This window comes from Asterias rubens, chromosome 6, assembly GCF_902459465.1.
Source record: "Asterias rubens chromosome 6, eAstRub1.3, whole genome shotgun sequence".
NCBI classification, from domain to species: domain Eukaryota; kingdom Metazoa; phylum Echinodermata; class Asteroidea; order Forcipulatida; family Asteriidae; genus Asterias; species Asterias rubens.
This window is the reverse complement of record NC_047067.1, coordinates 2,447,077-2,472,507: the sequence shown is the minus strand read 5'-3', so window position 1 is coordinate 2,472,507 and position 25,431 is coordinate 2,447,077. Positions and strand designations below refer to the sequence as shown.

The 25,431-nt window shown below is 37.4% G+C and overlaps 1 protein-coding gene across 1 annotated transcript; it reads right to left on the bottom strand.

Annotated features, from left to right (window-relative positions):
* Window positions 1–4,177: 4,177 nt before the first annotated feature.
* On the bottom strand, window positions 4,178–23,901 carry LOC117291583 (calcium-activated chloride channel regulator 3A-1-like). The gene is made up of 16 exons (XM_033773397.1): window positions 23,190–23,901; window positions 18,315–18,567; window positions 17,852–17,981; window positions 16,245–16,396; window positions 15,064–15,174; window positions 13,136–13,336; window positions 12,603–12,777; window positions 11,878–11,996; window positions 11,578–11,740; window positions 9,624–9,877; window positions 8,983–9,157; window positions 8,039–8,217; window positions 7,333–7,525; window positions 5,768–5,890; window positions 5,350–5,511; window positions 4,178–5,205 (listed from the first exon to the last, which is right to left on the bottom strand). The coding sequence occupies exons 1-16, from the start codon at window positions 23,417–23,419 to the stop codon at window positions 4,568–4,570; spliced, it is 3,258 nt and encodes a 1,085-aa protein (XP_033629288.1). The 5' UTR covers window positions 23,420–23,901; the 3' UTR covers window positions 4,178–4,567.
* Between the last annotated feature and the right edge of the window lie 1,530 nt (window positions 23,902–25,431).

Genomic DNA, 25,431 nt, shown 5'->3' with positions numbered 1-25,431 from the left:
TGAGTTTCAGTTTAAACAGGAACAGGAACATTTCAGAACAAAAATTGCTTAACCCAGCAGAGAAGGAAGTAAAACTGCTTATCAAAATTCAATTCAAATAGAAAACGCTTATAAGAGACATGCTTTCATCTTTCAATCTAAATGTTGAATTTTAATCGGATACTTTGCATAATTATAAGGTGATGTCAGATCTGTTCGTGAACCAAACACTGGTTCAGAATGCTTGTTTATTACCTATTTCCTGTACATAAGCACATGTACAAATTGCTGTGCATATTGTTTTACATTCAGTTGTAGTGCTGGCAGGTGTTTAAAGGAACACGTTGCCTTGGATCGGACGAGTTGGTCTATAAAAAGCGTTTGAAACCGTTTGTTATGAAATGCATATGGGTAGAAAGATGTTGTAAAAGTAGATTATAATGATCCACACAAGTATCACTCAAAATTGCACAGTTTTCCTTTTACGTCGCGAACTAACACGGTCGGCCATTTATGGGAGTCAAATATTTGACTCCCATAAATGGCCGACCGTGTAAGTCGACGAGGTAAAAACAAAACCACGCAATTTCGAGGCATATTTGTGTAGATCATTGTATTCTACTTTTACAACATCTTTCTATCCAAATGCATTTTATAACAAACGGTTACAGAACGCTTTTCAAAGACCAACTCGACCGATCCAAGGCAACGTGTTCCTTTAAACACAAAACTCCATTTTAAAGTCAACTAAACCAAACTGAGGATGGGTTGGAAGTATTTTGTGTTTATTCCAATGGCGAGAAAGAGAGTCAATTGTAATTATGATATAGCTTGAAATGTGAAATGTAATTATGGTAAAAGGGTTATGGTTACTGCATATTACTACAATCGGCTGTTTATCAGTATTTCTTTTGTACCAGCAACATTTCTTGCAACCTTCCTCTCGTACAAAAACATAGCAGTTGTTTTTATGAATTAGTTTTACACTACAGTGGAAAAACACCTAATATACTTGGGTCATGGGAGAATGGTTTAGTTAGTATATTCAAATGCTTCGAAACAAAATAAAACTGTAAAGATAACAATTGTTACAAATTTTAACAGTTTGTTACAATTATTATCTTAATGATGTTGAACATATATCTGTACTCGGCTTATAAGCTGCCGATAATGAGGACAATATTTATGACAATATCATGCAAAATGTACTGCTGCCCTGGAATTTAATAATATTCAGCAATTTTGCCGCATGAGCTTATGGGACAAGAGCAAGTCAAAATATTATTTGTTTATTGTATAGAGGGAAAGTAATAACATCTTTTGACCAACGCAATATAGTCTTGATTTTGTCAGGGATTTTGTGTACATTCCTTTCTAATGCTTATGCAGAGGTATTTCTTTGGGGGAATTGTATGCATATTGATGAATGTGCTTTCAAGCTGATAGTTCTTTTTACCTAATGATTACTATACCCCAACACAGGATGCCGAGGTCGGCATTGATGAAGTTTGCAAGACCACATCCCAAGTACAGTTTATTTTTACGGAAACCACCTGTCAACAATACTAAAACCAGAACAAAATGAGGCTCAAGTTTACTGGAAATTGCAAGACAAGTACAGACCAATGGGTGCCAGATTTGGTTGTGTGGCAACCAATTCAGATTTATTAGCAAAGGAAGGCCAAACAAAACAACCAACATGTGGAGACTCCAACATGGGGCAATGTACATATCTGGACAAGAATGCGGTAAAAAGGATCAACCATCTCAAAATGTCCAATGCATTGGAAGCCGTTGGATTGGAATGAATGAACTCCAATATATAACTAGATTAAAGTATAAATTCGTGTAGTACGCGACATCACTAAAATCATACCTTAAAAACACCAAGGTGTGAACTAAAATCCTCCCATAAAACAAACAAAACTTATAGAAATAAATCCGTAATACTAAACAGAGAGGGCAGAAAGCTGTAATGAAAAGATTCCGAGAGGCAAAAGGTTAAGTATCAATCACCAATACCACTTGTAGAAATCGACCTTTGAGCTAGTTGTGTTTACTAACGAGGCGGGTGTTCATTGTAAACAAACAATACAACAGACAGGTGTCATCATTTGATTTAAAGGCACAGACTGGACACTTTGGTTAGTTTTCAAAGACCAGTATTCTCGCTTGGTGTATCCCAACATAATTATGCATAAAATAACAAATCTGTTAAAATTTGGACTGGATTAATAATCGATTTCGCAAGAAAATAATGAAAGAAAAAAACCACCCTTGTTGCATTTCTTTGTGCGCTTTCAGGTGCATAATAAAAGGCTTCGGCCGAAGCCTTTTAAAATATTTAAGTGAGCAATTACCTCTTTCTTAAAAACTGCGTTACTTCAGAGGGAGCCGTTTCCCACAAAGTTTTATACTATCAACAGCTCTCTATATCTCGTTAATATCAAGTAAGTTGTAATGCTTACAATTGTTTTGAGTAATAACCAATAGTGTCCAGTGCCTTTAATTCTAGAATTTCTAATTCTTTAATTCTTTAATTTAAAGCAATACAATATCTTAGGATAATTAGTCATTATCATGTAATTAAAGAGGCATGTTTCTGATACGATGTTCATTTTATTAACAACGCTACGCGGCCCTGCAACCCAACCCAGACAATAATCTTTTAATCTGAAAAAATGTTAATACATAATTCTCGGAAACGTTCTCGTGCTCAGACTGATGTTGTTTTGTTTGTTGTTTTGTTTTGGGGATGTTATAGCCTAAAGTTTCAAACTTGTCCTTTTAGTGGACGTTTTGGTGTTAATGAATTACATTATTATGTTAAAATGTAAAAATCTTACTATTTCGTTGTACTAATAGATAAATATCCTTGATCACTAATGTTCCAATATTGGGAAGTATATAGGACGGGCAAGTGGGACGATATCAATTGGGGGGGGGGGGGGGGCGTGCATGAGCCCCGTCGCCATGCGAGTCCCCTAGGTTTACAGAACAGAAGAGAGCCTATCACATAATACAAATTGCTAAACTAAAACATCAAGATTTAAAATGAGGGCACTGGGGGGGGGGGGCGTCAATTGGAGGTGGGGGGGGGGGGACTGTAGATTAAAGAACAAAATAAGGAAGCCTGCACACGAATACAAATTGAACCATAATAAGCAGAATTCTTTTTTGCAATATTGTACCATTTATTGTATTATTATCGGTACATTTATTACAACTCGCCGGCGAGTTAGCAGAAAATATAAATGCATTAAGTTGTGTAAAAGCCAAAACAGCTTCAGCTAAATTTGTTTTACAAAACAACGGTTTTCTTAAAATATATAAAACAAAGCATACAGAACCGAAGATGTATAGGTCTATATTAAAACAATAATAAAATATGAAACTGCTCATTACAAAACAAGCGCATTAATAGTGATTTCTGTGTAACATGTGTACAATAGTGTAGAAACAAATGAATATCACTTTATAAGAATATTCAGATGAAACATTTTAAAACAGACTTACAATTTAAAACAAAAATGAATCCTTTGAATATTATTTGATAAAAATACTCATACAAAACCTTTAAAAAAGACGTGAGAATTTATCTATACTAATCGTCCTATATTATGTAACTTAAACTTTGCTATTGTTTTTTCTTTGAATGTTTGTCCTTTGTTCTAATTGCATCATTATCAACGAAAAGTTTCCCCACGTTGTAACAAAACTCAAATAATGAGTTATTCAAAACTGTTTTAAAAATTGTCCGAAATAATTCTTTGTCCAATAACCACAACCTTATGTCCGATGTAAAAAATATTAATTATGCATAGTTACAAGCAATAACGACATTACGCAATTTCTTCTTTTGCTACGCTTGGTAATTACTCAAAATAATTATTAGCATAAAACCTTTCTTGGTGACGAGTTTAAATGGGGAGAGGTCGGTGGTTTAACACATTGTGAGAAACGGCTCCCTCTGAAGTGCCATAGTTTTTGAGAAAGAAGTAATTTTCCACGAATTTGATTTCGAGACATCAGATTTAGAACTTGAGGTGTTGAAATCAACCATCTAAACGCACACAACTTTGTGTGACAATGGTGTTTTTTCTTTCATTAGTATCTCGCAACTTCAATGACCAATTGAGCTCAAATTTTCACAGGTTAATTATTCTAAGCATAATATGTTGAGATACATGTACACCAACTGTGAAGGCTAGTCTTTGACAATTACCAATAGTGTCCACTACCTTTAAAAGCAACATAATTGGTAAGAAACAAACTCGTCTCACAGAGTTACAATAAACATACACGGTGAGAGTAGAAGGCCTACACTGTCTAAACTATCAGAGCATTAGTTCACTTGTTCCTACCATGCTGTCTCCGTTTTCATCTGCTCTGTTACTAAGTTTCAATAATCAAGTTTGTTGTTCACTAATGACCTGTAATCATCGACATATCTGTACATTACCCTTCATCAGTATGAAATAAATGAAATAATTTTAAATCTCTCGACTATTGAGGGGAACATTTTCAGATAAAGGCACCATACATGCAGGTCTTCCAAAGGCAAACCTACATGTTGTACATTTTATGTTTACTGACTGTCCGGCCTAAATCCCTTGTTATCGAACATTGACACAGCATTGAGCACGTGACCCGACTTAATATGAGCCCCACCCCCCTCTCGATTATTGGCCAGATTCGGATCCCAATTTGGGTCTTTATCGCGCCGGCTTATGATGTTATCATACACTGGATCATCAGTAGGGGCAGTTCCGAAGGCTCCTGCCCCATTATCTGGCCCAGCTAAATATGCAACCCCAGCACTTTTGGTGGCCCCTTTCGGTTTTGCCACCTTAACCCCTTTAGTTGGGACCATAGCCGGTTTTACAACCCCTGTTGGTTTTGTGGCCTGAGCCGTATTTCCAGCCCAAGACCCATTTTGATTCTCTTCTTCGTGTGCAGTGCTGTAATGGTTCAAATTCTTCTCAGTCGAGCCTATCTTGCCTGATACATCACCCTCAGCTTCTTTCGGCTGTTTTTTCCTGCAGAGAGCCGCAGCTAAAGCGATCAAGATTATTAGGAGTAGGATGCCACCTACCGATATACCAACGACGAGAGCGAGTGGAAATTTCCTGAAGTTACGAGCGGATGAAGATGCGACGTTAGAGGGCTCACTCTGATTGCCTTCGTCATCAACAGCCACAACAGAGAAATAGTAACTGAAGCTCCCTGTTTTGTTAACAAAAACAGAAAGTTTACAGATCAGTTTGTTGTGTTGGCAAGGACGTTTCTTTCGAAACCAATATCAGAAACCAAGATAGACTTATTTTCAGAACTACAAAGTATTAATTTACACAAAAAATAAGTACGTACCAGTTTTAGAGACACTCAAAACAAAAACCTCACTTTCCCCTGCCTTTGATGTAACGCTGACGTCACCTGTGACGTAACTTGAAGATGGTATCTCTTCCGCAGCTTCAAAGTTATCAAAAAGATCTGAACTGTTTAAAGTCCTTTTGATGATGTAACTCGAAACTAACACAACAGAAAAGAAAATGATAATAATAAATTTGTTTTGTAAAATCAATCTTTTTCAATATAATTTAGGGGCTAATAATATTTCAATGACCAATACCTGTTCAGTTATGAATGTGTAGTACTCAATTTGCTTTACTTTTTTTTTTCAAGAGAAATATGCAGATTCGATCTTGGTTGGCAAGTATATGCGACCATTTTGTCTTAATAAATCACAGAGATTGCAGGAATCATATTCGAGTGTATGTCTTTATACCTTGGCCATTGGTCAGATCGTCCCCTGGTGCCGTGAAGGTCAGTGTGATCTCCATGTTTTCGATGTCCACATTATCGGCCCTTAAATCGGTTATTCTGGAAGGGGGATATCTGTCTAAAGTTCCTGTAACATAATAATAATTAAAATATATTATTTAGTATTTTACCATTCAATAATCAATTCGATTCAGTTTAATTAGAAATGTTTTTAAAATTAATGAGTAATTTTAAAGAGTAAACAACAAATATTAAATATACAATTTTGTTTTAAGAATTGTCTAAAATTAAATAAATGCAGAATTAATACAATAATTAAACTGAACCAAAATTAAACACATTATGAGCAATCGAATATGGGGGCATTATCAGTAAGGCTTTAAATAGCCCACTGACAAAACACAATCATACACAATTTATAGCGAAAACAGAAGCGACAAACATTAAATGAAAGTAATAACTAATAATGGGCATGTGTAATGCGCCTATAGAGCTATGCAAAACAAATCACGTACATCCAGTGAAAAGAAGGCAATCGGGAAAACATAAAATAAATCAACGTCAATAGAAACTTACATTAAAGGTAATAATAAAACAATGGCAAGAATAAGTTATGCAGAATGAAGATTAGGAATATTACATAACAAAACAGTTTGACCAAAGGCACAAATTGCATACAGATATAGACAGGAAAGAATTGCATAAAAGATAGAAAGGAAACGAAGCTTACAGTCCTCTGTATGTATTCGTATATCCGTATATAAGGACAGGTATCGGCGCTTACGGAAGCAGGGAATTCTGTGCTTACGGCAAGCCTATTTCACGGGTTAGCGGCGGCTTCTGCCTTCTGCGCGTGTGTACTCCGCGTTACCAGGCATTCTACGCTTACAAGGCTAGCGCAGCAATTCGGCGCTAGGACGTAAGCGGGGAATCGTGATCGTAAGCGCTGAATTCGGCGGTAAGCAGGGCCATGAAATTGGGCCCTGATCTTACAAACCAATTGTTGTGACAATACTACACATATGACTTGTACAAATCTACACTTCATGTTTATACATTTCTATGCATCAACACACATAATAGTAAGTAGTGTATGTCTCACAACCAACGTTCTCAAGTAGCTAAATAAATTACTGTGTTTCAACTTAAAACAACAAGTCTCCAATCTTGTTACTATTTACCATTCCAATAATTTGATATGACACACTGTGTTGAGCGCAAATACAAGCGATACAAACACTATCTGTCATCATCAATCAATCAATCAAAAAGTCAATCAATCAATCTATCATTGAACATTTATTTCCATATTGGTAAAAAAGGAGAGTAAATAAATTAAGTACAATTATTTAAAGGAACACGTTGCCTAAGTTACGTAAGTTAAGTTATTAAATAAAACTATTGTGTTCTCAAATAAAAAGTCTCACGAGCCTGTTTTATTTGAAGTTACTGTACTAGTATCCCGGTAGGCTGACAAAGCCATAATAGAGGCCAGAAAGGCTTGCTCAAAAATGCCTGACAAATACAACAAACAAAATCAACACAAATTTCGCTAAAAATCAATCTCACCATTGCAAAGATCAGCCGATTCACATTTAAAGCTTCCACCAACAGTGACTCGCTGGAAGTTCCCGGTGCCCTGAAGTAGCTCCGGGATTGATTCGCCGTCTACGTCATCAAAAGCAGGGTCAGAGGCTGCACCAGAACCGATAACACTCCCGAATACTATAGATGTCACGTCACCATTGTTGGACACATCAATCTGGAATGAGAAAAAAACAAACACAACTTATTAAATAAACAAAACTTTATTAACAATATTGTAAAGGGGGTGGGGAATTAAAGGCACTGGACAATATTGGTCACTACTCAAAAAATTTGTTAGCAAAAAAAAACTTATTTGAGAAACGGCTCCTCCCTCTGAAGTAGTAGTTTTTAAGAAAGAGTTAGTTTCTCACTTAAATAATAAAAGTATTATTAAGCATATGAAAACACACAAGTTGTTGCACAAGAGTGTTTGTTCTTTCAATATTCTCTTGAACCTTCCACGATGACCAATATTGAGCCCACATTTTCACATAGTTGTAATTTTTTGCATAATGTTTGGATATACCAAGTGATAATACTGGTCATTGACAATTATCAAACGTGCCCAGTGTCTTTGACCGGTTCTCCCATCTGAATCTTCGGGAATGAAGTTATTTTGCACTGAGTGATGTGTTATTTTCTGAATGAAAACCAGTTGCATAATATTCTGTAACAATTCTAGTCTTACATTAGCGCCGTATCTCCCCTCTCCGCAGAAATCAGTGAAATAAGTCGAGTAGACGCCATCATCCTTTCTGACGTCAGCACCTATCCCATCATCCTTTGGTATCAGTGTCACAGTGGTGGTGTTACTACACGGGCGGTCAATCACAGCTCTGACGTCACTGCGAATAACTGGTATGTTTCCTGTGTACAAAACAAAGTTAATATACTAAAAACTTTGTTCTTGCCTATGAGTTGTAAGGGCATTCAAGTTTTGCAATATTATTTCATTTTCTTTAAATGATAAATCGTGACACGTTACAACAATATGGTTTTCTGAAGGTTTTGTTACCTGGATGAAATATGAAGTTATTATTCTCTAATTATAATATTTAGGCCTCACTATGACATCATTAACATGTTGTTCTTATCTAAAACTATATGGTTCACATTTACCTTTCTATTGCAACGTCACCAGGTTGGACAACAATGGAAAGCCATAAATGCAAAACAAAAACAGATGGCAATGGTTTGTAACAAAGTTTGTTAACAAAAAATAAGTCACACAACTATTCAAAAACAGTTTTGAATTTGTTGAAACAAAGGAATCGATTATGGGAGATACTAGTTATTTAATTTTGCACGATTGAATGTGTTGCTAACATTTTGGCGGTCCATGCCAACCAGCGCGGTGTGTTTATCATCAATGGGAAGGTCTACAAGAATTAACTCAACAAACAAGGCAAAGCAATCATACAAAAAATTCAATTCAATTCAACCAACATCATTTATTTTCATATGGGTGACAAAGGGGGAGAATAATGAACAAGTTAAGTACAATTACTTAAGTCAAAGACAGTCGAGAACAAGTTCAAAAATACAAAACAAAAGCAACAAACAAGAGGACGAAACAAAATAAAATAATATGATAATATACAGCTATAAATTAATGTTGGATCTTGTACAAACCTTTTCCCACTGAAACATAGAGGGATTGTCTTTGTGGTGGAACAACACTTTCGAGACCCCACCGGGCATTGACAACGATCGGATCTCCACCTTCCCTTGCGTGGCTCTGGACAAGAATTGTCACGTTCTCTTCATTTTGTAGTTTATTCTCAATTTGAAACGTCCACAGCCCGATCTGCCAATTCAACAGTTAGCCAGCATGTGATGAGTATAGTAGTTAATAAGGGAATAAAAGGGTAGCGACGATTTCTTACACGGCCGTTTAAAGCCGGCAGGTCGAATTGCCGTGTGATAAAGGCCCTATAAGTGAAAAAGTATCCCAAAAATGTGTAAAACGTCAAACTTTCACTTTCCTCTATGACGAAAAAAGTTAAATCTACAGGTAAGCCAATCCCGACACTTAAAAGTACCGCTGTTGAAGATGATTTACTTAAGTTTTGGGTGTTAACAATGGTTCTCAATTCATTTAAGTGGTTCTCTTGTCTCCAATATAGCGCGCCACCAATAGATGATCAACCGTTCTCATTTGTTGCGGTTTTACAGGATGAACTCTTTCTTGCTTATTAATGATACGCCGTTAATATGGTTGACCAAAGTGGCCTGTTAAATTGACATTTAAATTGTCGAACACCAAGCCTCACCTTTGCATCCCCAGGAATTGTAACACGAATTTGCAGGAAGTCTATGTTGCTGTTGTACCCTGGGCTTCCGTCTGATATCATCACACCGTCCGGATCAGTGACTACGACTGAAATGCTCTCTCTGCTTACATGTCCGAATATGAATTGAGTGTTTTTACCAAGGGTCGAATCGATATACACAGCATCGGTGAATTTAGTGCCTGCTTGGACTTGGACGAAATCCATGTATAGGGATACTGGAACTGACGTGATAGCTGGTCAAAGGAAATTTAAATAAAACTAAACATTAGAGGCACACTACTACTACTAATAATATGGTATTTGTAGGGGCAAACAATCCACCAAGGTGCTGAAGGCACACGAGAGGGAATCCGCACACAGTAAATACGGAGTGAAATCAGACAAAGAATAGTTACAAGTTAGCAATATTATATTAAACAAGCTATTTTTCTTGAAAGTATATATCTAGAAATTTCACGAATTTGAAGTGGTAAAGTCATTCCAGAGAGTGGGTCCAGCACTATCACTCAATGATTTCTTACCTTTAGGAACATAACAAGCAAGTATTAAAAGATCGTACAAGAGTAAATGGTTGTACCAAATGAATATTATATAGGAGATGAACAAGGTATGCAATGACAGATATGCAACAGAAGTTTATGAGCGATACGAGATTCGACTGGTTTTCAGTGAAGTGAATGGGCCATATTTATGACCGCGTGAGGGCACTCTCAATGACTTCCGGGGGTATATTTATTCGTACCCAAAACAGATATGAAAGACCGGAACACATTAACAACACAGACATTTAATGGGAAACTTTAGACTATCTGCCAATCACCAAGAGAGGGCGCTCTTTACCAGGTAATGTCAACAACTTAGGAATAGGAGAAGCATGAGTGACGGTCACTGACAGCATACCTTGTGTTTTGCGTGTTTTTGATTTTGTATTTTAGATTTAGCCAAACTGTATTTAATTTTTCATAACACATTGCCAGCATAAACCAAACTGTTCTGAAACAGGACGTACTGGACACGAGTTCCCCAAAGATAACAAGCGGTGTGCATGAGTTTTGGGGAGTGTTTCTTCTATCTAGGGTAATTAGCAAAAATCCAAAATGCTGACCTACCAAAAATTGAGAAGAAATCTGAAGTTTAGTTGTATGATGACAATGTATCTGATTTAATTTTCAAGAGGCTGAGAGACTTCTAAATATTTTTTGAGTATTTTTGAATTTTTAGCATTTACCAATGTTTGCTATTATAGGAGTTGTGCAACCTTACCTGGAAGGTCTGCTGCCCTCTAGTGGCAGAGCTTTCAAAAAGTCTCCCATTCATCACGGACAATAAGACATTTGAAGGAGCCGATACAACCCACCTCTAAAGCAACTTAAAACTACGGTGCAACAAAAGTGACAGAACGCCTATTGAAACTGTGCACGACAAATCGCATACCCCCCGGAAGTGATAAAAATACTCTTGATGGCGCCCTCACGCGACCAAAAATACAGCGCATTATATTGACATCAGAGAAGAACTTGTCATGACTGATGCGTACTAATAGTGGACGTTGGCTTGAGTAATAAAGTGTTTGGCTGCTTTTTGTAACACAAAACAAAATGTCAACAGATTCACTTTAAATTTAGACAGTTTAAAGATAATGATAGTAGAAAGCTTCCCTTAAAATATTGCTAGCTGGGGTGCTGTAGTTTTTGAGAAATGGGTAAATCGACTTTAAGGAAAATAATTGTTTTCGTGCAATTTGTACCAATTTATCAAAAACTACATCACCTCAGCGAGAACAATTTTAACGGAAGCATTCTATCATAACTACCTTCAAACAGTGTTTAAGTTTAATGTAAATCTGTGGACATCGTGGTTTGTGTCCTGAAAAAGTACCCAAACTTATTATTATTATTATTTTTATTATTATTACACAGTGTAATTTCCTTACATTTTTCTGTGGTGGCTGATTTACTGAAAGCATCAGCTAGTGAGTTGGAACGTTCGTCGTGATTATAAGCTTGTCCACCGGTTGAGTTTGACAGACGCTCAAGTTGGGGCGATGCGTCTTGTCCGATAGCTATAGTGTCTATAGTTACACCAGACTCATTCACCTAAATAAGGGTACAAATTATCAAAGATGAATGAAAAAAAAAACTTCCTTCAATCATAAACCTGTCTGTTTAATTGCAAGCTTGTTTTAACAGGTGTATACGTTTGGTAATAACATTAGAAATTAATAACAATTTACCAAATGAAGACTATCTTCAATCAATGGTTCTCTGTTCTCTTCACCGTCGGTGATGACTAGCAGCTTACCCCCCGCTGCAGGACCGTTACGACCAAGAACCTCTAGACCGGCTTGTACTCCTACCAAAAGAAAAACATTAAACGACTCAATTATTTGTTTAATGAGAGATTGCCTACTACCACAAGGCCACGGGCAGCCACTTCAAGGTGGGGGGGGGGGGCTTCTAAACTGTGCCCAATTTAATAAATTCGTAGATATATTTTCTAAAGGCAGTGGACACTATTGGTACTAGCATAAAATCTTACTTGGAACGGAACGAGTAATGAGGAGCGGTTGATAGTAGATCTGTGAGTAACTTCCACGAATTTGATTTCGAGACCTCGGAATTAGATTTTGAGGTCTCGAATTCTGACGTCTCGAAATCAAATTCGTGGAAAACTATTTCTATTTTGAAAACTACGTCACTTCAGAGGGAGCTGTTTCTCATAAAAATTTCCATTACCAACCTCCTCTCCCAATTAATCGTGTTATGGTAATAATTATTTTGAGTAATTACCAATAGTGTCCACTGCCTTTAAACTGGCACTTTAATTGTTGAGTGGATACTTTAAAAGCTGGATTTAACACTTTCAACGTGTTGTCGCTCTCCGAACTCATGCAAGTGTATGTATCAACTCTATAGTTTTTAGAGTGTACAATACCTTTGAAACTAAAGCATTACTCACCAGCTCCAATACTTGTAGCACCATCAGCAAAAGTGGGCAGTAGACTCAGTAACGTCTGGCGGTTATCTTCAGTGATTACCAGTAGCTCCGAGTTGACACGTGCACGATTGTTAAACGCGACAATTCCTAGCTGTTCACCGTCTCTCAGGATTTGGGTGATGAGAATTTCTGCCGCCTACAGGTAAAGTAGTTAAGTCACGTTTTATTAAAATAATGTAATAATAACGTATAGCGCTCGTATACATGGAACTATAGTTATGAAGTATAACAACAATAATGTTATAATAGAAGTTCGAATAAGTATAATAATAATGTCAATACTTATAATAATGCAAAAGCATAAGAGAACAATAAAATAAACAATGAGCGAAAAGCGGATTATAAAATATGCAGCTTCAAACAATTGAAATGTTAGCAGAGTCTTAAAACAGTGTAAAAAACTGAAAAATGAGTGCGTCATAAGGTCTATGGTTATAACCACTCCGAGTTGATCTTGGAGCTCCAATGAAGAAAGATACCAGTGGTTGAATTACCTGTCTAAGTTGTATCAGTCTTTGGTTCTTCATACTTCCAGACCGATCCAAGACGAGAACGATACGGCTACTCGTCCTCTTCACGGTGGTAAACTTTGGCGGGTTATATCCGCCAGCTTCGGTACCGCTAGTTTCACCTCCGCCATTTACAGAGTTATCCCCTTTGCCACTTATTCGGAAATCTTCGTGCTCCAGCATAACCTGAGGAGAGGAGTTTCAATTGACTTCCATAACCCAGATTTTAAATTCAGTGGAAAAATAAGCTAGGTTTAGAACTGCAGCCGTCGATTTCACAAAGAGTTAGGATTCGTTATATCTCGAGTTAGGAGGAGTAATTCGTCCTAACTAAGGATTAATCTTAAGGTCTGCATGCTACAGTGCAGGGTTGGGACTCGTCCTAATTCATAAGATTAATCATAAGTTAGGAAGAGTTTTGTCAAATCGACGGCAGTTGATTTAATAAAAGACAATCATTGAAGAAAACAGAACAAAATTATGAAAAATAATAATAATAATAATAAGACATTTGTAAAGCGCCTAATGCAAAAGCCTCTAAGCGCATTAAAGAAACAATAAAATAAACAATTAGAGAAAGATACAAGATACAAATAGGCAAATTACAAAAAAGAAGCTTTAAACAAATGAGTTTTCAACAAGGACTTAAAACATTGTAAAGTATTAGCTTGGCGAATATGCACAGGAAGACTATTCCAAAGAAACGGTGCTGCGTAAGAAAAAGATCTGTGGCCATAAAAAATGGAAGAAGCTCTAGTAGCAGAAAGCAATGACTGTTGAGATGATCGTAAAGTCCGAGTAGGGGAATAATGATGAACAAGTTCAGATAAATAAGCAGGAGATTGACATGTTTGAGCCTTGAAAGTTAACAGAAGAATTTTGTAAACTGTTCGAAACTTAACTGGGAGCCAATGCAATTGCATTAGTACAGGTGTAATATGGTGAGAACGAGGCAGACAAGAAACAAGGCGAGCAGCAGTGTTCTGTACACGTTGAATTTTAGCAAGATCTTTATCGGGGAGTCCATACAGAAGTGAATTGCAGGAATCAAGTCTAGTAGTGACGAAGGCATGAACAAGACGAAGAGTAGTTGCTTCATCCAGGTAGCGGCGAATTTGTGATATTTTCCTAATAGCCATGAGAGCTCCTTTGCAAACATTATCACAATGTCTACTCATGCACAATGATGAATCCATAATAACACCGAGGTTACGGGCAAATTCAGATGGTTCAATGACAGACTGGGCAATTTGTATTGTTGGCGGCGAAATCTTTTTAGCGAAACGAGATCTCAAAAATAAAATGATCTATGAGCAAACCAATATGGGGGTATTCCAAAGGAAGGCTTGTGGTGAAATACACACTGACAATTAATACATACTAACACAATTTACAGGAAACAAAAGCAACCGACAAACAAATAAACAATAATAAATTAGGCCCAAGTTCGTGATAAATATACTTTGAAACAGTAAAACAATTATAGTATACATAGGTCTTAAGGAATTGTATGGTAGGTATCAATTATTTGGTTTGCGGTACACCATGTTTTTATCTATTGCAAGGTAGAGTTTGTTCTTAGAGAACTGTCTTGCTTTATTCTACTACCGCGGAGCCAGATGTTCGGGGGTTCGGGAGACTTCTCAGTTCTGAAAAGAACTGTCCTGCTTTTTAACTATTACCCGGGCGTATGGTATAGAAAATAGGCTGGGACTACTACTCTAGCTCATATGATCGAATAATAGTAACATACTGATTTCAGACCTTCCCTATGAAAACACGATGAGTATTAGTTCAACAGGAGTTACTTTTATGTAACTTTTATTAAAAACTATAGTATGGGAAATTAATATAGCTTTCGATAAAAACCTGACCTTGATCAGAGGCATAACCTAATGGATTATTGCACTTACCTCCCAAATACTCTTTCCCTGGCATTGGTTGTTCTGCAGATTCGGCGCATCTCTGTTGTGCTTATTCCCTTCGAAGCTACCGATTCCAGATTTCTCACAGAACGTGCTTATCTATAAAAGATCCACAGGAACTAATGTCAAACAGACTCAAGTCGATATTTCTATTTGTTTTTAATATTATTTATGAGAAGACTAAATTTGGACTTAAAAGCAACATAAGGGTCCAATTTCATAGAGATACTAAGGCAGATAATTTTGCTCACAAAAAAATGTTTTACATGTGCCATGGTATTCTGGCTTAATTTGAAAAAGAAATTCAGCTGAGGTCTTGAACTCGACGCATCTGAAAGTACACAACTTGTATGTTAAGGGTGTTTTTTCTTTCATTCTCTCGCAACCTCGACGACCAACTTAGTCAAAAAGTTCACAGGTTTGTTGTATTATGTATGTGTTGGGATACACCAAGTGACTACGGGTCTTTGACAATTACCAAACGTGTCCAGTGCCTTTAATAATGATTCTTTCTCAGCTCCATGGGGAGTATACAACCCGGACTACCGTTTTACAGCGCTCCAAAGGCTTGTTCATTCATAGAATCAACCTCTACCCCCGCATGTACCTATTTATATCCCTGGGTGAAGAGATCAAAGTATCTTGCTCAAGGACACGGGTGTCACGACCGGGATTCGAACCCACACTCAAGTGACATAACCACCAGAACTTGAATTCGAACACTCGGCCATGGCACCCTTTAAATGGAAGGTACACTTTTGGTAATTACTCAAAACAAATATTAACTTAAAACTGACTTGGTAAATAGCATTGGAGAGCTGTTGATAGTATAATACATTGTGAGAAATGGCTCCCTTTGAGGTAGCATAGATTTTGAGAAGGAGGTAATTTATCACCAAGTATTAAAAGACTTCTAGCAAGACGTCTTTTAGTCCTGTCTGTAGGCACACAAATTTGTCCAACAAAAGTGTTTTTTCTTTCATCATTTTCTCGCAGCTTCGATGACCGATTAAGCCCAAATTTTCACAGGCTTGTTAATGCTTATGATGGGATACATCAAGTGAGAACAGGGGTCTTTGACAATTACCAAACGTGTACAGTGCCTTTAAACTATTAATTATTTACTATAAAATGCCATTGTGGATCAGCCAGGTGTTATGCTGTCTTACCTGAGGAAGAAACTGTTTGTACATGAGTGATCCCGTGTAGCCTGATGACGTCACATCGTTTGTGTTGTCCAGGAAACGGCAGTCAGGTTCCGGCATGCCATTTGCCATGATTTTACACGCAAGAAAACCATTTTTGGGGTTTATCATTTTACCTGTGAGAATTTAAAGAATCCATCGTTATTCAGAAACTTCAATTCCTTTTTGTCGGTCACAGCCTTATTACACTTTAGAGTAATGAACAACTATTATATAAATATTGACTGCTATGAGTTAAAAAATATAGGCCCAAGGTGATGTCAAAACCATGACTTTGCCCGAAGCATAGCTGAGGGCATAGTCATGGTTTGGACATCACTGAGGGCTTATAATTTTAACTTAACCCTGATTATTAGGCAGTCAATATTTATGTTATAAACCGAATACTTGTAGATTCTTCTAATCAACGACCCTGACTAAAGGTTAAAGGTGAAAGGTCACAGTTCACGCCGTGACATGGTACGCTACTCGTACAGTGGACGCATACGTTTAATTGTCAGGCCGGACACAGTCGATGCTATGCCCCGGGCGCAGTTCAACTTGAAATCATCTTGATATAAAAAGGGGTCCAACTATTTCAATTACTCATTTTTTAACCAATCAGATTAGAGGCATCTATGCGGTTTACAAAAATAAACAGTAAACTCCCGAAGACGAGCAGAGTGTACTTGGAGTACCATTTAATACAGCCACTGTTGGAGGATATGAACCAGAACCAAGGGTGTTGAGTGAGGATATGAACCAGAACCAAGGGTGTTGAGTGAGGATATGAACCAGAAACAAGGGTGTTGAGTGAGGATATGAACCAGAACCAAGGGTGTTGAGTGAGGATATGAACCAGAACCAAGGGTGTTGAGTGAGGATATGAACCAGAAACAAGGGTGTTGAGTGAGGATATGAACCAGAACCAAGGGTGTTGAGTGAGGATATGAACCAGAACCAAGGGTGTTGAGTGAGGATATGAACCAGAACCAAGGGTGTTGAGTGAGGATATGAACCAGAAACAAGGGTGTTGAGTGAGGATATGAACCAGAACCAAGGGTGTTGAGTGAGGATATGAACCAGAAGCAAGGGTGTTGAGTGAGGATATGAACCAGAAACACCAGGGTTAACCCTTACTCTTCCGTGATAAGTGTACGGGCTCATTTAGAGTCCACTACCAACCCAAGTACACGGGACTCATATCAGATTCAGGGAGCATACAAAGTTAAAGGAACACGTTGCCTTGGATCGGTCGAGTTGGTCTATGAAAAGCGTTTAAAACCGTTTGTTATAAAATGCATATGGTTAGAAAGATGTTTCAAAAGTAGAATAGAACAATCCACAGAAAGTATGCTTCCTTATACGTCGTGACCTAACACGGCACGCCAATTTGTAAAGTCAAATTTTGTGACCAGACAAATTAGTCAACCGGCATGTTATGCGCAATTCAAAGTAAAAGGAAAACCACTGTGCATTTTTAAACGGTTTCCAGCGCTTTTCATGGACCAACTCATCCGATCCAGGGCAACGTGTCCCTTTAACATTGGACAAGGGAAAGCACACAAACAAAACCCTCGTTCAAAACTCACCAGTAATGCTCCGGACGCATCTCACAGCCTCAATCGAGCCATCTTCGTTGACGTAAAAATGATTTCCATTTTCAAGCGGGAACTCGTCGAACACGCCCCATCTATAATGTGCCCATTCGTGAACTAGTGCCTGGGTGCGAATACAAAAACATATTGTAATTACATAATTATTTATTAACCCGGGTTAATTCTGACCCATATAAATTCTGGCCCGGGTCAATTTAAAACAAGGGTCAATTAAAAGCAAGGGTCAATTTAAAACTAGGGTAAATTCTGTAAAATCGGTTTTTCACGATTTTCTCGTGACCCAGATGGCTGATATCGATCTCAAACTTCTGCAGGTTTATGTATATGGTGGAAAACATAACGCGCTTACACTGCCAGCAACTGTTTTGTTAGCAAATCCCAATTCTGTAATGTTCCTTTTATTCTTCTGTTACAGCCTTTTTTTATGAGGGTCTACCTTGTCATAATCGCCGTATCTTCCCGCTATACTCTGCGACAAGATATAATCTGGCGTGAGATTAATGGAGAATCCGGGCTCCCCGCACTGTGTGGGTTTATTTGTGTATGGTCGGTTACTTCCGCCATCACTCGGCAGATCGATCATGACGTCACTCTGGTCGTAGCGCTGCCAATCCACGTTGGAATACGCATCAGAATTGGACCAGGTCGCCGGAACCAGAATGTGGATGTCTTTAAAGTACGCCTTTTGGCTAGAAGAAAAAAATATAGTTGATTTTTAAAGGCAGTGGACACTATTGGTAATTACTCAAAATAATTATTAGCATAATACCTTTATTGGTGACGAGTAATAGGGAGAGGTTGATGGTATAAAACAATGTGAGAAACGGCACCCTCTGAAGTGCCATATTCTCGAGAAATCAGTAATTTTCCACGAATTTGATTTCGAGACCTCAGATTTAGAACTTGAGGTCTCGAAATCAACCATCAAAACGCACACACCTTCGTGTGACAAGAATGTTTTTTTCTTTCATTCATATCTCGCAAGTTCCATGACCGATTGAGCTAAAATTTTCACAGGTTTGTTATTTTATGCATGTTGAGACCCACCAACTGTGAAGGCTAGTCTTTGACAATTACCAATAGTGTCCTCTGCCTTTAAAGGCAGTTGACACTATTGGTAATTACTCAAAATAATTACTATCATAAAACCTTTCTTGATTACGAGTAATGGGGAGGGGTTGATAATATAAAACATTGTGAGAAACGGCTCCCTCTGAAGTGACGTAGTTTTCGAGAAAGAAGTAATTTTCCGCGAAATTGATTTCGAGACCTCACAAATTAATTTAGAATTTGAGGTCACGAAATCAAGCATCTGAAAGCACACAACTTCGTGTGACCATGGTGCGACAAGGGTGTTTTTTCCCCTTATATCTCGCAACTTCGACGACTGATTGAGCTCAATTTTTCAATTTTTTTCACATTAAGAAATATCCGTTTTTTCCCTTGAATGTTGTCAAATGAATGCTTCTCAAGCCTGCATCAAGCCTGTCATTTTGCTTCCCCTCACCCTCACCATCTCAATCAGGGAATCAGATTCGTTTTGTACATTCATGTGTATCAAACATTCTGTATACCCAATCTAATGCGCTGCGTTCTTGATGTAGTGGCGCTAGTAAAATACATGTACATTGAAATGTATAATGTAGGTATGTATTTTTAGCAGGTTTTGGGGTCACCTTGACAAAGAAAGGGGTCAGAACTATTTTTGCTCGTCAATGTGACAACAATTCCAACTTCGTGTAACAAGGTTTTTTTTCTTCTTTCATCATTATCTCGCAACTTCGATGACCGATTGAGCTCAAATTTTCACAGGTTAGTTATTTAATGCATATGTTGAGATACACCAACTGTGAAGGCTATACTAGTCTTTGACAATTACCAATAGTGTCCACTGCCTTTAACAAAACATTACAATAATGCGCAGCCATGAAGAGAGTTCCGAGATTTTTCGAAACAAGTTGATGCACTCAATTATTATACGCAGTGTGGAAATAACTGTTCCTCTTCTTAAAGGCAGTGGACACTATTGGTATTTACTCAAAATAATTATTAGCATAAAACCTTACTCTTGATACCGTTGTTGATATTGTAAATCATTGTGAGAAACGGCTCCCTCTGAAGTAGACTAGTTTTGAGAAAGAAGTAATTTTCCACGAATTTGATTTCGAGACCTCAGAATTAGATTTTGGGGTCTCGAAATCAAGCATCTCGTGCGACACGGGTGTCTTTTTTTTCTCTCTTTTTTTCTCTTGTGGCTTCAATGATCAGTTTGAGTCAACATGTTCAGAGATTTGTTATTTTATGCTTATGTTGAGATACACTAAAGTGAGAATACTGGTCTTTTAGATACCAAAGCACCATGGCAGGGTTAGTTTAACCTCTCTATATGCAGAAATGACAGATAAAGAAAACCAACTATCCCTTCTCTATCAAAGACTTTATGATAACATGTTTGCATTTTGCATAATTATATGTTGTGGAAAAAAAATACAATTCACCACTGCATGTGTATAGCCAGCTGTTACTTTTAATCTATTTTGAGGGCAGTTGAAAGTGCATAGCGAGTGGCTGGCTCCCATACACCCGATTTGATGAACCATGAATTTGTATAATTCAATTCTCAGTAGCCAAGAATCAGAAAAGTGTTTTGACAATTGTGACAGTCTCGGAACGCCCCATTGCAAATAGACTTGATTCAAATCCCGTTCTCGTGCGAGAGGTCCCGTGGCATATCGTGTCAACTATAGCTTGCGCAGTTCCCGGCAGAAGTGTCACGGGATTAGGACTTGAGTCAAGTCTACATTGCAAATGGATCGCCACTAAGGCAACTCCAACTGCCAAAACTTATATAAAACTAACAATAGTTTTGCAAAGCTTGACAAAGGGAACAAAACTGATTTGGTTTTTTCAGGTGCATCCGTTTCATGTAAGACTGCACGGGGGGGGGGGAACCCACTTAAGAAAAAAACAATTAAATAAACATCGTCGCTGTACATACTTTGTGTCATCAAAAAGTAAATAATTTTTTAGACACAATTGAAAACAAAGCATGATATAGCTGTCAAACTTCCTTCTTGTGGTTGTCGACTGGAATATATCTATAAAACACCAACACGTACCAGGCAATTGAGAATAATATTATTCCATTTCCGAACGAACAAGTAACATGACCATGAAATCACTTTGAACCCTGGGGCTAATCCAGAACGAGTGCTCAACAATGTAGAGGTAACCAAGTGGAAAGGGAATATTCAAAAGAAGTGAATAAAGTTTACTGTATACTTTTATCCAAATAAAGAAGTAGCTTCGAAACACGATTTGCATTTATGGAGAAAACAGAACTATTCATCGTAGAAGTGATTGAGTAAGTGAACTGATTACGGTGCATCATTTTTTTTATTTACAGACATTGAAATCAAAGTATTGAAACCGAAACTTAGTGTGGACAAGAATAGACCGTTATCATGCTGTCTCCATCTTGGTCATGTTCCTCGTATCGAATAACAATAATCAATGCTAATAATCATTTCACAATTAGGAACCAGACTAGTTTGTTCTTCCATGCTCGGTTTGGTAACATTGATATCAATGGGAGAAATTCAAGATGGCTGCACCGTGATAAAGGTCTCTAATGAACTTTCTTTGGTTCAATGTTAAACATCGGGAGCACTACATTAAAGCGGTATACATTTGCAAAGCAAATAGTTACTGAAGAATGTATTTTTAGAGATAATCTTGCACATACATAACATCATACATGTGTAGGGTCAGATCCAAAACCTGTCAACCAAAACTGGAAAAAAAAATCAATTTTTGTTGGACATTGAATTTAGATTTGTTTTTTTCTGTGTGTGAGCCATAATAGATTTTGGAGTTTGTATGGGGGATTTTTTTTTCGCTGAATCTTGAGTGCGACGGGGCGGAATTGTAACCTTTTTGATTATTATAAATTATAAACAAAGCTAGTCAAATCAATTTTTTGATCAGATGTTTGGCTTGTTCCTCGACACCATTTAAACATTAGCATATACTTTTCATGAGTGATTAACCACAAAAGATGGATTACTAAGTTTTCCCGAATTAATTACTCTACATGTTAAAGGGTATAGTTATGTACTTTTTCCTAACAAAAAACACACTGTCCACAGATTTACATTAAACTTACACAGTTTGAAGATTATGATAGTAGAAAGCTTCCCTTGAAATTTTACTTACTGAGGTGCTGTAGTTTTTGAGAAATTAGTAAAAGTAATAATTTTCGTCTCAGTTTCCGCATGTAAAAACGTATTAACCAGTTATGCTATGATTTTGGTATAATATCATAACTGGTTAAGATGATTTTACATGGTAAAATAATATTGGTCTCATGAGACCAAAACGATTTTGTGACTTGTTTTACTCATTTCTCAAAAACTACACAACCTTAGTTAGTACTATTCGAAGGGAAGCTTTCCTATACCATTATCTTCAAACCCTGTAAGTTTAATGTAAATCTGTGGACATTTTGAAATAGTACCCAAATCCTCTAAGGACAACAAATGTAACTCGGTATGTGGAGCTGTTTATTTATTTTGTTTGTTTGATTATTTATTTATTGGCGGTCCGTTCAGAGGGATTGAGAATTATGCTTCTTCTCAACAAAAAGCAAAGGCATGTGTTAAAGACACTGGACACTATTGGTAATTGTCAAAGACCAGTCTTCTCACTTGGTGTATCTCAACATTAAGCATAAAATAACAAACCTGTGAAAATTTGAACTCAATTGGTCGTTGAAGTTAATAATTGAGGAAAAAAACCTTGTCGCACGAAGTTGTGTGCTTTCAGATGCTTGATTTTGAGGCCTCATCAAAATCTAATTCTGAGGTCTCGAAAAATTAAAATACTTTGTTAAAAATTACGTCTTTCTCAAAAACTAAGTTACTTACAGAGGGAGCCGTTTCTCACAATGTTTCATACCATTTACCGCTCTTCATTGATTGTTAACAAGTTAGTTTTTATTCTAACAATTATAATGAGTACAATGTAATTACCAATAGTGTCCTGACTGTGCCTTTAGCGTATACATGGGAACATTGGGGGGGCGCTCTTTGATAGGGCAGATCTTTGCAGAAGAAGGCGTATTTCCTCCATGCTTAGGACATGCTTAGGACAACCCAATGTATGTGAGTTTTCTTGTTCATGACCGTCTGGCAGTTTAGTTTGTCTTTCTGTACTTCGAAAAAGACACTGCTATGGGTCGAACGTCTGGCCACTAGGCTATAATAAGCCCTAACTATTTTGTTGAAGATATATACTAAAACATTGGACTTACTTGGTTGCCTGGTACAGGAACAAGGAGGTTTCGGTAAACACAAATTTAATCCGATCTAGGAGAGCTGGGTCTTCGGGCACTCTCTCGTTGATTCCAATCAGTAGATTGACGTAGCCTTTATTGACGAGTTCCAACGGGGCTCTTGTGTTTCTCTGCCCGGTAACGATCCGAGAGAAACCGGCAAACATCAACACCAACACGGACAACAGCAGAAGGCGAAGCATGGCCATGTTACGATGTGAAGAGAAAGTTTTCCTGCTTCGTATGGTAGAAATAGATCAGTTCGTTACCACCATTCAACCTCGAGATACGACTCTACAAAGATGGCAAGTTGTAACTTAACAACTATGGGGGATTTCCTGTTCTAACAATGTGAAAGTCCGTCAATTGCGATTGTTTGGTGTAGAGTTTTTTTGATGATTGTTTACTTTGGAATGCCTTCCCATCGATCGATGCTGAACAAACCTGGCAGAGGAGTTCTTAATTCTCTCTTCCACTCCAGTCAGTTCCTCCACTGTTCAGCTTCTCTTTGCTATAAAATAAAGGTGGCACTAGGCATTTCTCCAAGAAGTTATCTTCATGTACAACAAGTTTCGCTCCTATCAATTATTGTCAATTACATAAATTCGAAAGTCATTAAGTTTCTGAGCACCTCTCATGCAAATTGCGAGCACTGCCTGCAGTGAGCGCCTCAGTACTGTTCTGAATGCAGAGCTTCAACACTATAGTTTGACGTTCGTGTATTATGCTACAGGTATTCCTTTCATTTCACGAATGACGTAATTGTATAAGAATAACTGCCAGTCGTTTTAACTGTCGATACACTGTTGCTTAGCTTTATGGACGGTCTGGTGAAGACTGGGTAAAAGGTATTATACAATCCCTAACTCAGGACAAAGAAACGTAGAATGGACCAAGGATTTCTGGTTTGCTCTGTGGATTACTGAGGCGAATAGAGGGACCTTCTCATAAATAAAGGTTAACAAATAGCGATAACATTTTGTTGTGTTGTTTCTTTATTTCCTTTATTTACTCAGGGTTAGCCAAATCAGTAAAAAATAACTGGTTTCCATTTGGGCCCTGCAAAAAAAAAAAAAAAAAAAAAAATAGAAGTATTAAACATAAAATCACATCATAAAATACCGATACAAAAAATACGTAAAAGCAATACAACAAAAATAAAACAAAATGAGGATTAAAAATGTTACAAGAGTAAAATTTCATAAACTGTCACAGAAGAGGAGGTTAAACAAAAAGAGATCGGTCCCTATAAAAGCATTCAAGAATTTCAATAGGATTTGATTTATATGAATGTACAATAATACAAGGCGGGAAAACTGCGGGAAAACTGTCAAGAAGTTGTTGTGACCATCTTGGCAAGCATGGCTGCCTGTGAACGAGGTTTCTCCTTGCCAAAACACTGGTGTACTTTTCTCAATTAATAAAGGAACGCCTTTGTGAAATTTCAGCTCTGTCTCAAGGACTATTAACCATTGTCTAAATCTTTTATGTTCAGATAATGGATACCTCCGAAGTATCACAAAATTAACTTGATTGTCGTCACTATTTTCAGAGAACAAAGATGGCTGTTGAAAAATGCTTACCAATCAAAATGTAATATTGATAATGGCCTGGTTTCGAATCCAGCAAAGTCTTTCTCGAAGGACTCTGCTAACAACTCCAATGCAACTTTTGTAGTTTTTATTTCTTTTGATGGTTTATATTGGAATATAGACCTGAAACATCAAATTGGGAAAAACTACAACAGCAGTTTCATACAAGGGCTGTGTTCTTTCTTGTGACGTGCGAACCGTTAGCCCATTATGGGATGTTCCATTGCAGTGACGTCAGAAGTTGCAGCCAACGATAGAGTCGATTGTTGTGGGGGGGGGGGGGGTAGGCTGAGGCTTAAAGATTTGGGGATCCTCTTTGTTACAAAATGTCCTTCAAAATTGAAGCCCTGATCAACTTAACTCGTAACACTACAATTTTGAGTGACACTCTTCGAAATGTTAAAGGTAGTGGACACTATTGGTAATTACTCAAAATAATTATAAGCATAAAACCTTACTTGGTAACGAGTAATGGGGAGAGGTTGATAGTATAAAACATTGTCAGAAATGGCTCCCTCTGAAGTGAATTTGGTTTCGAGACCTCGGATTTAGAATTTGAGGTCTCGAAATCAAGCATATGAAAGCACACAACTTCGTAACTTCGTGTGACAAGGGTGTTTTTTCTTCCA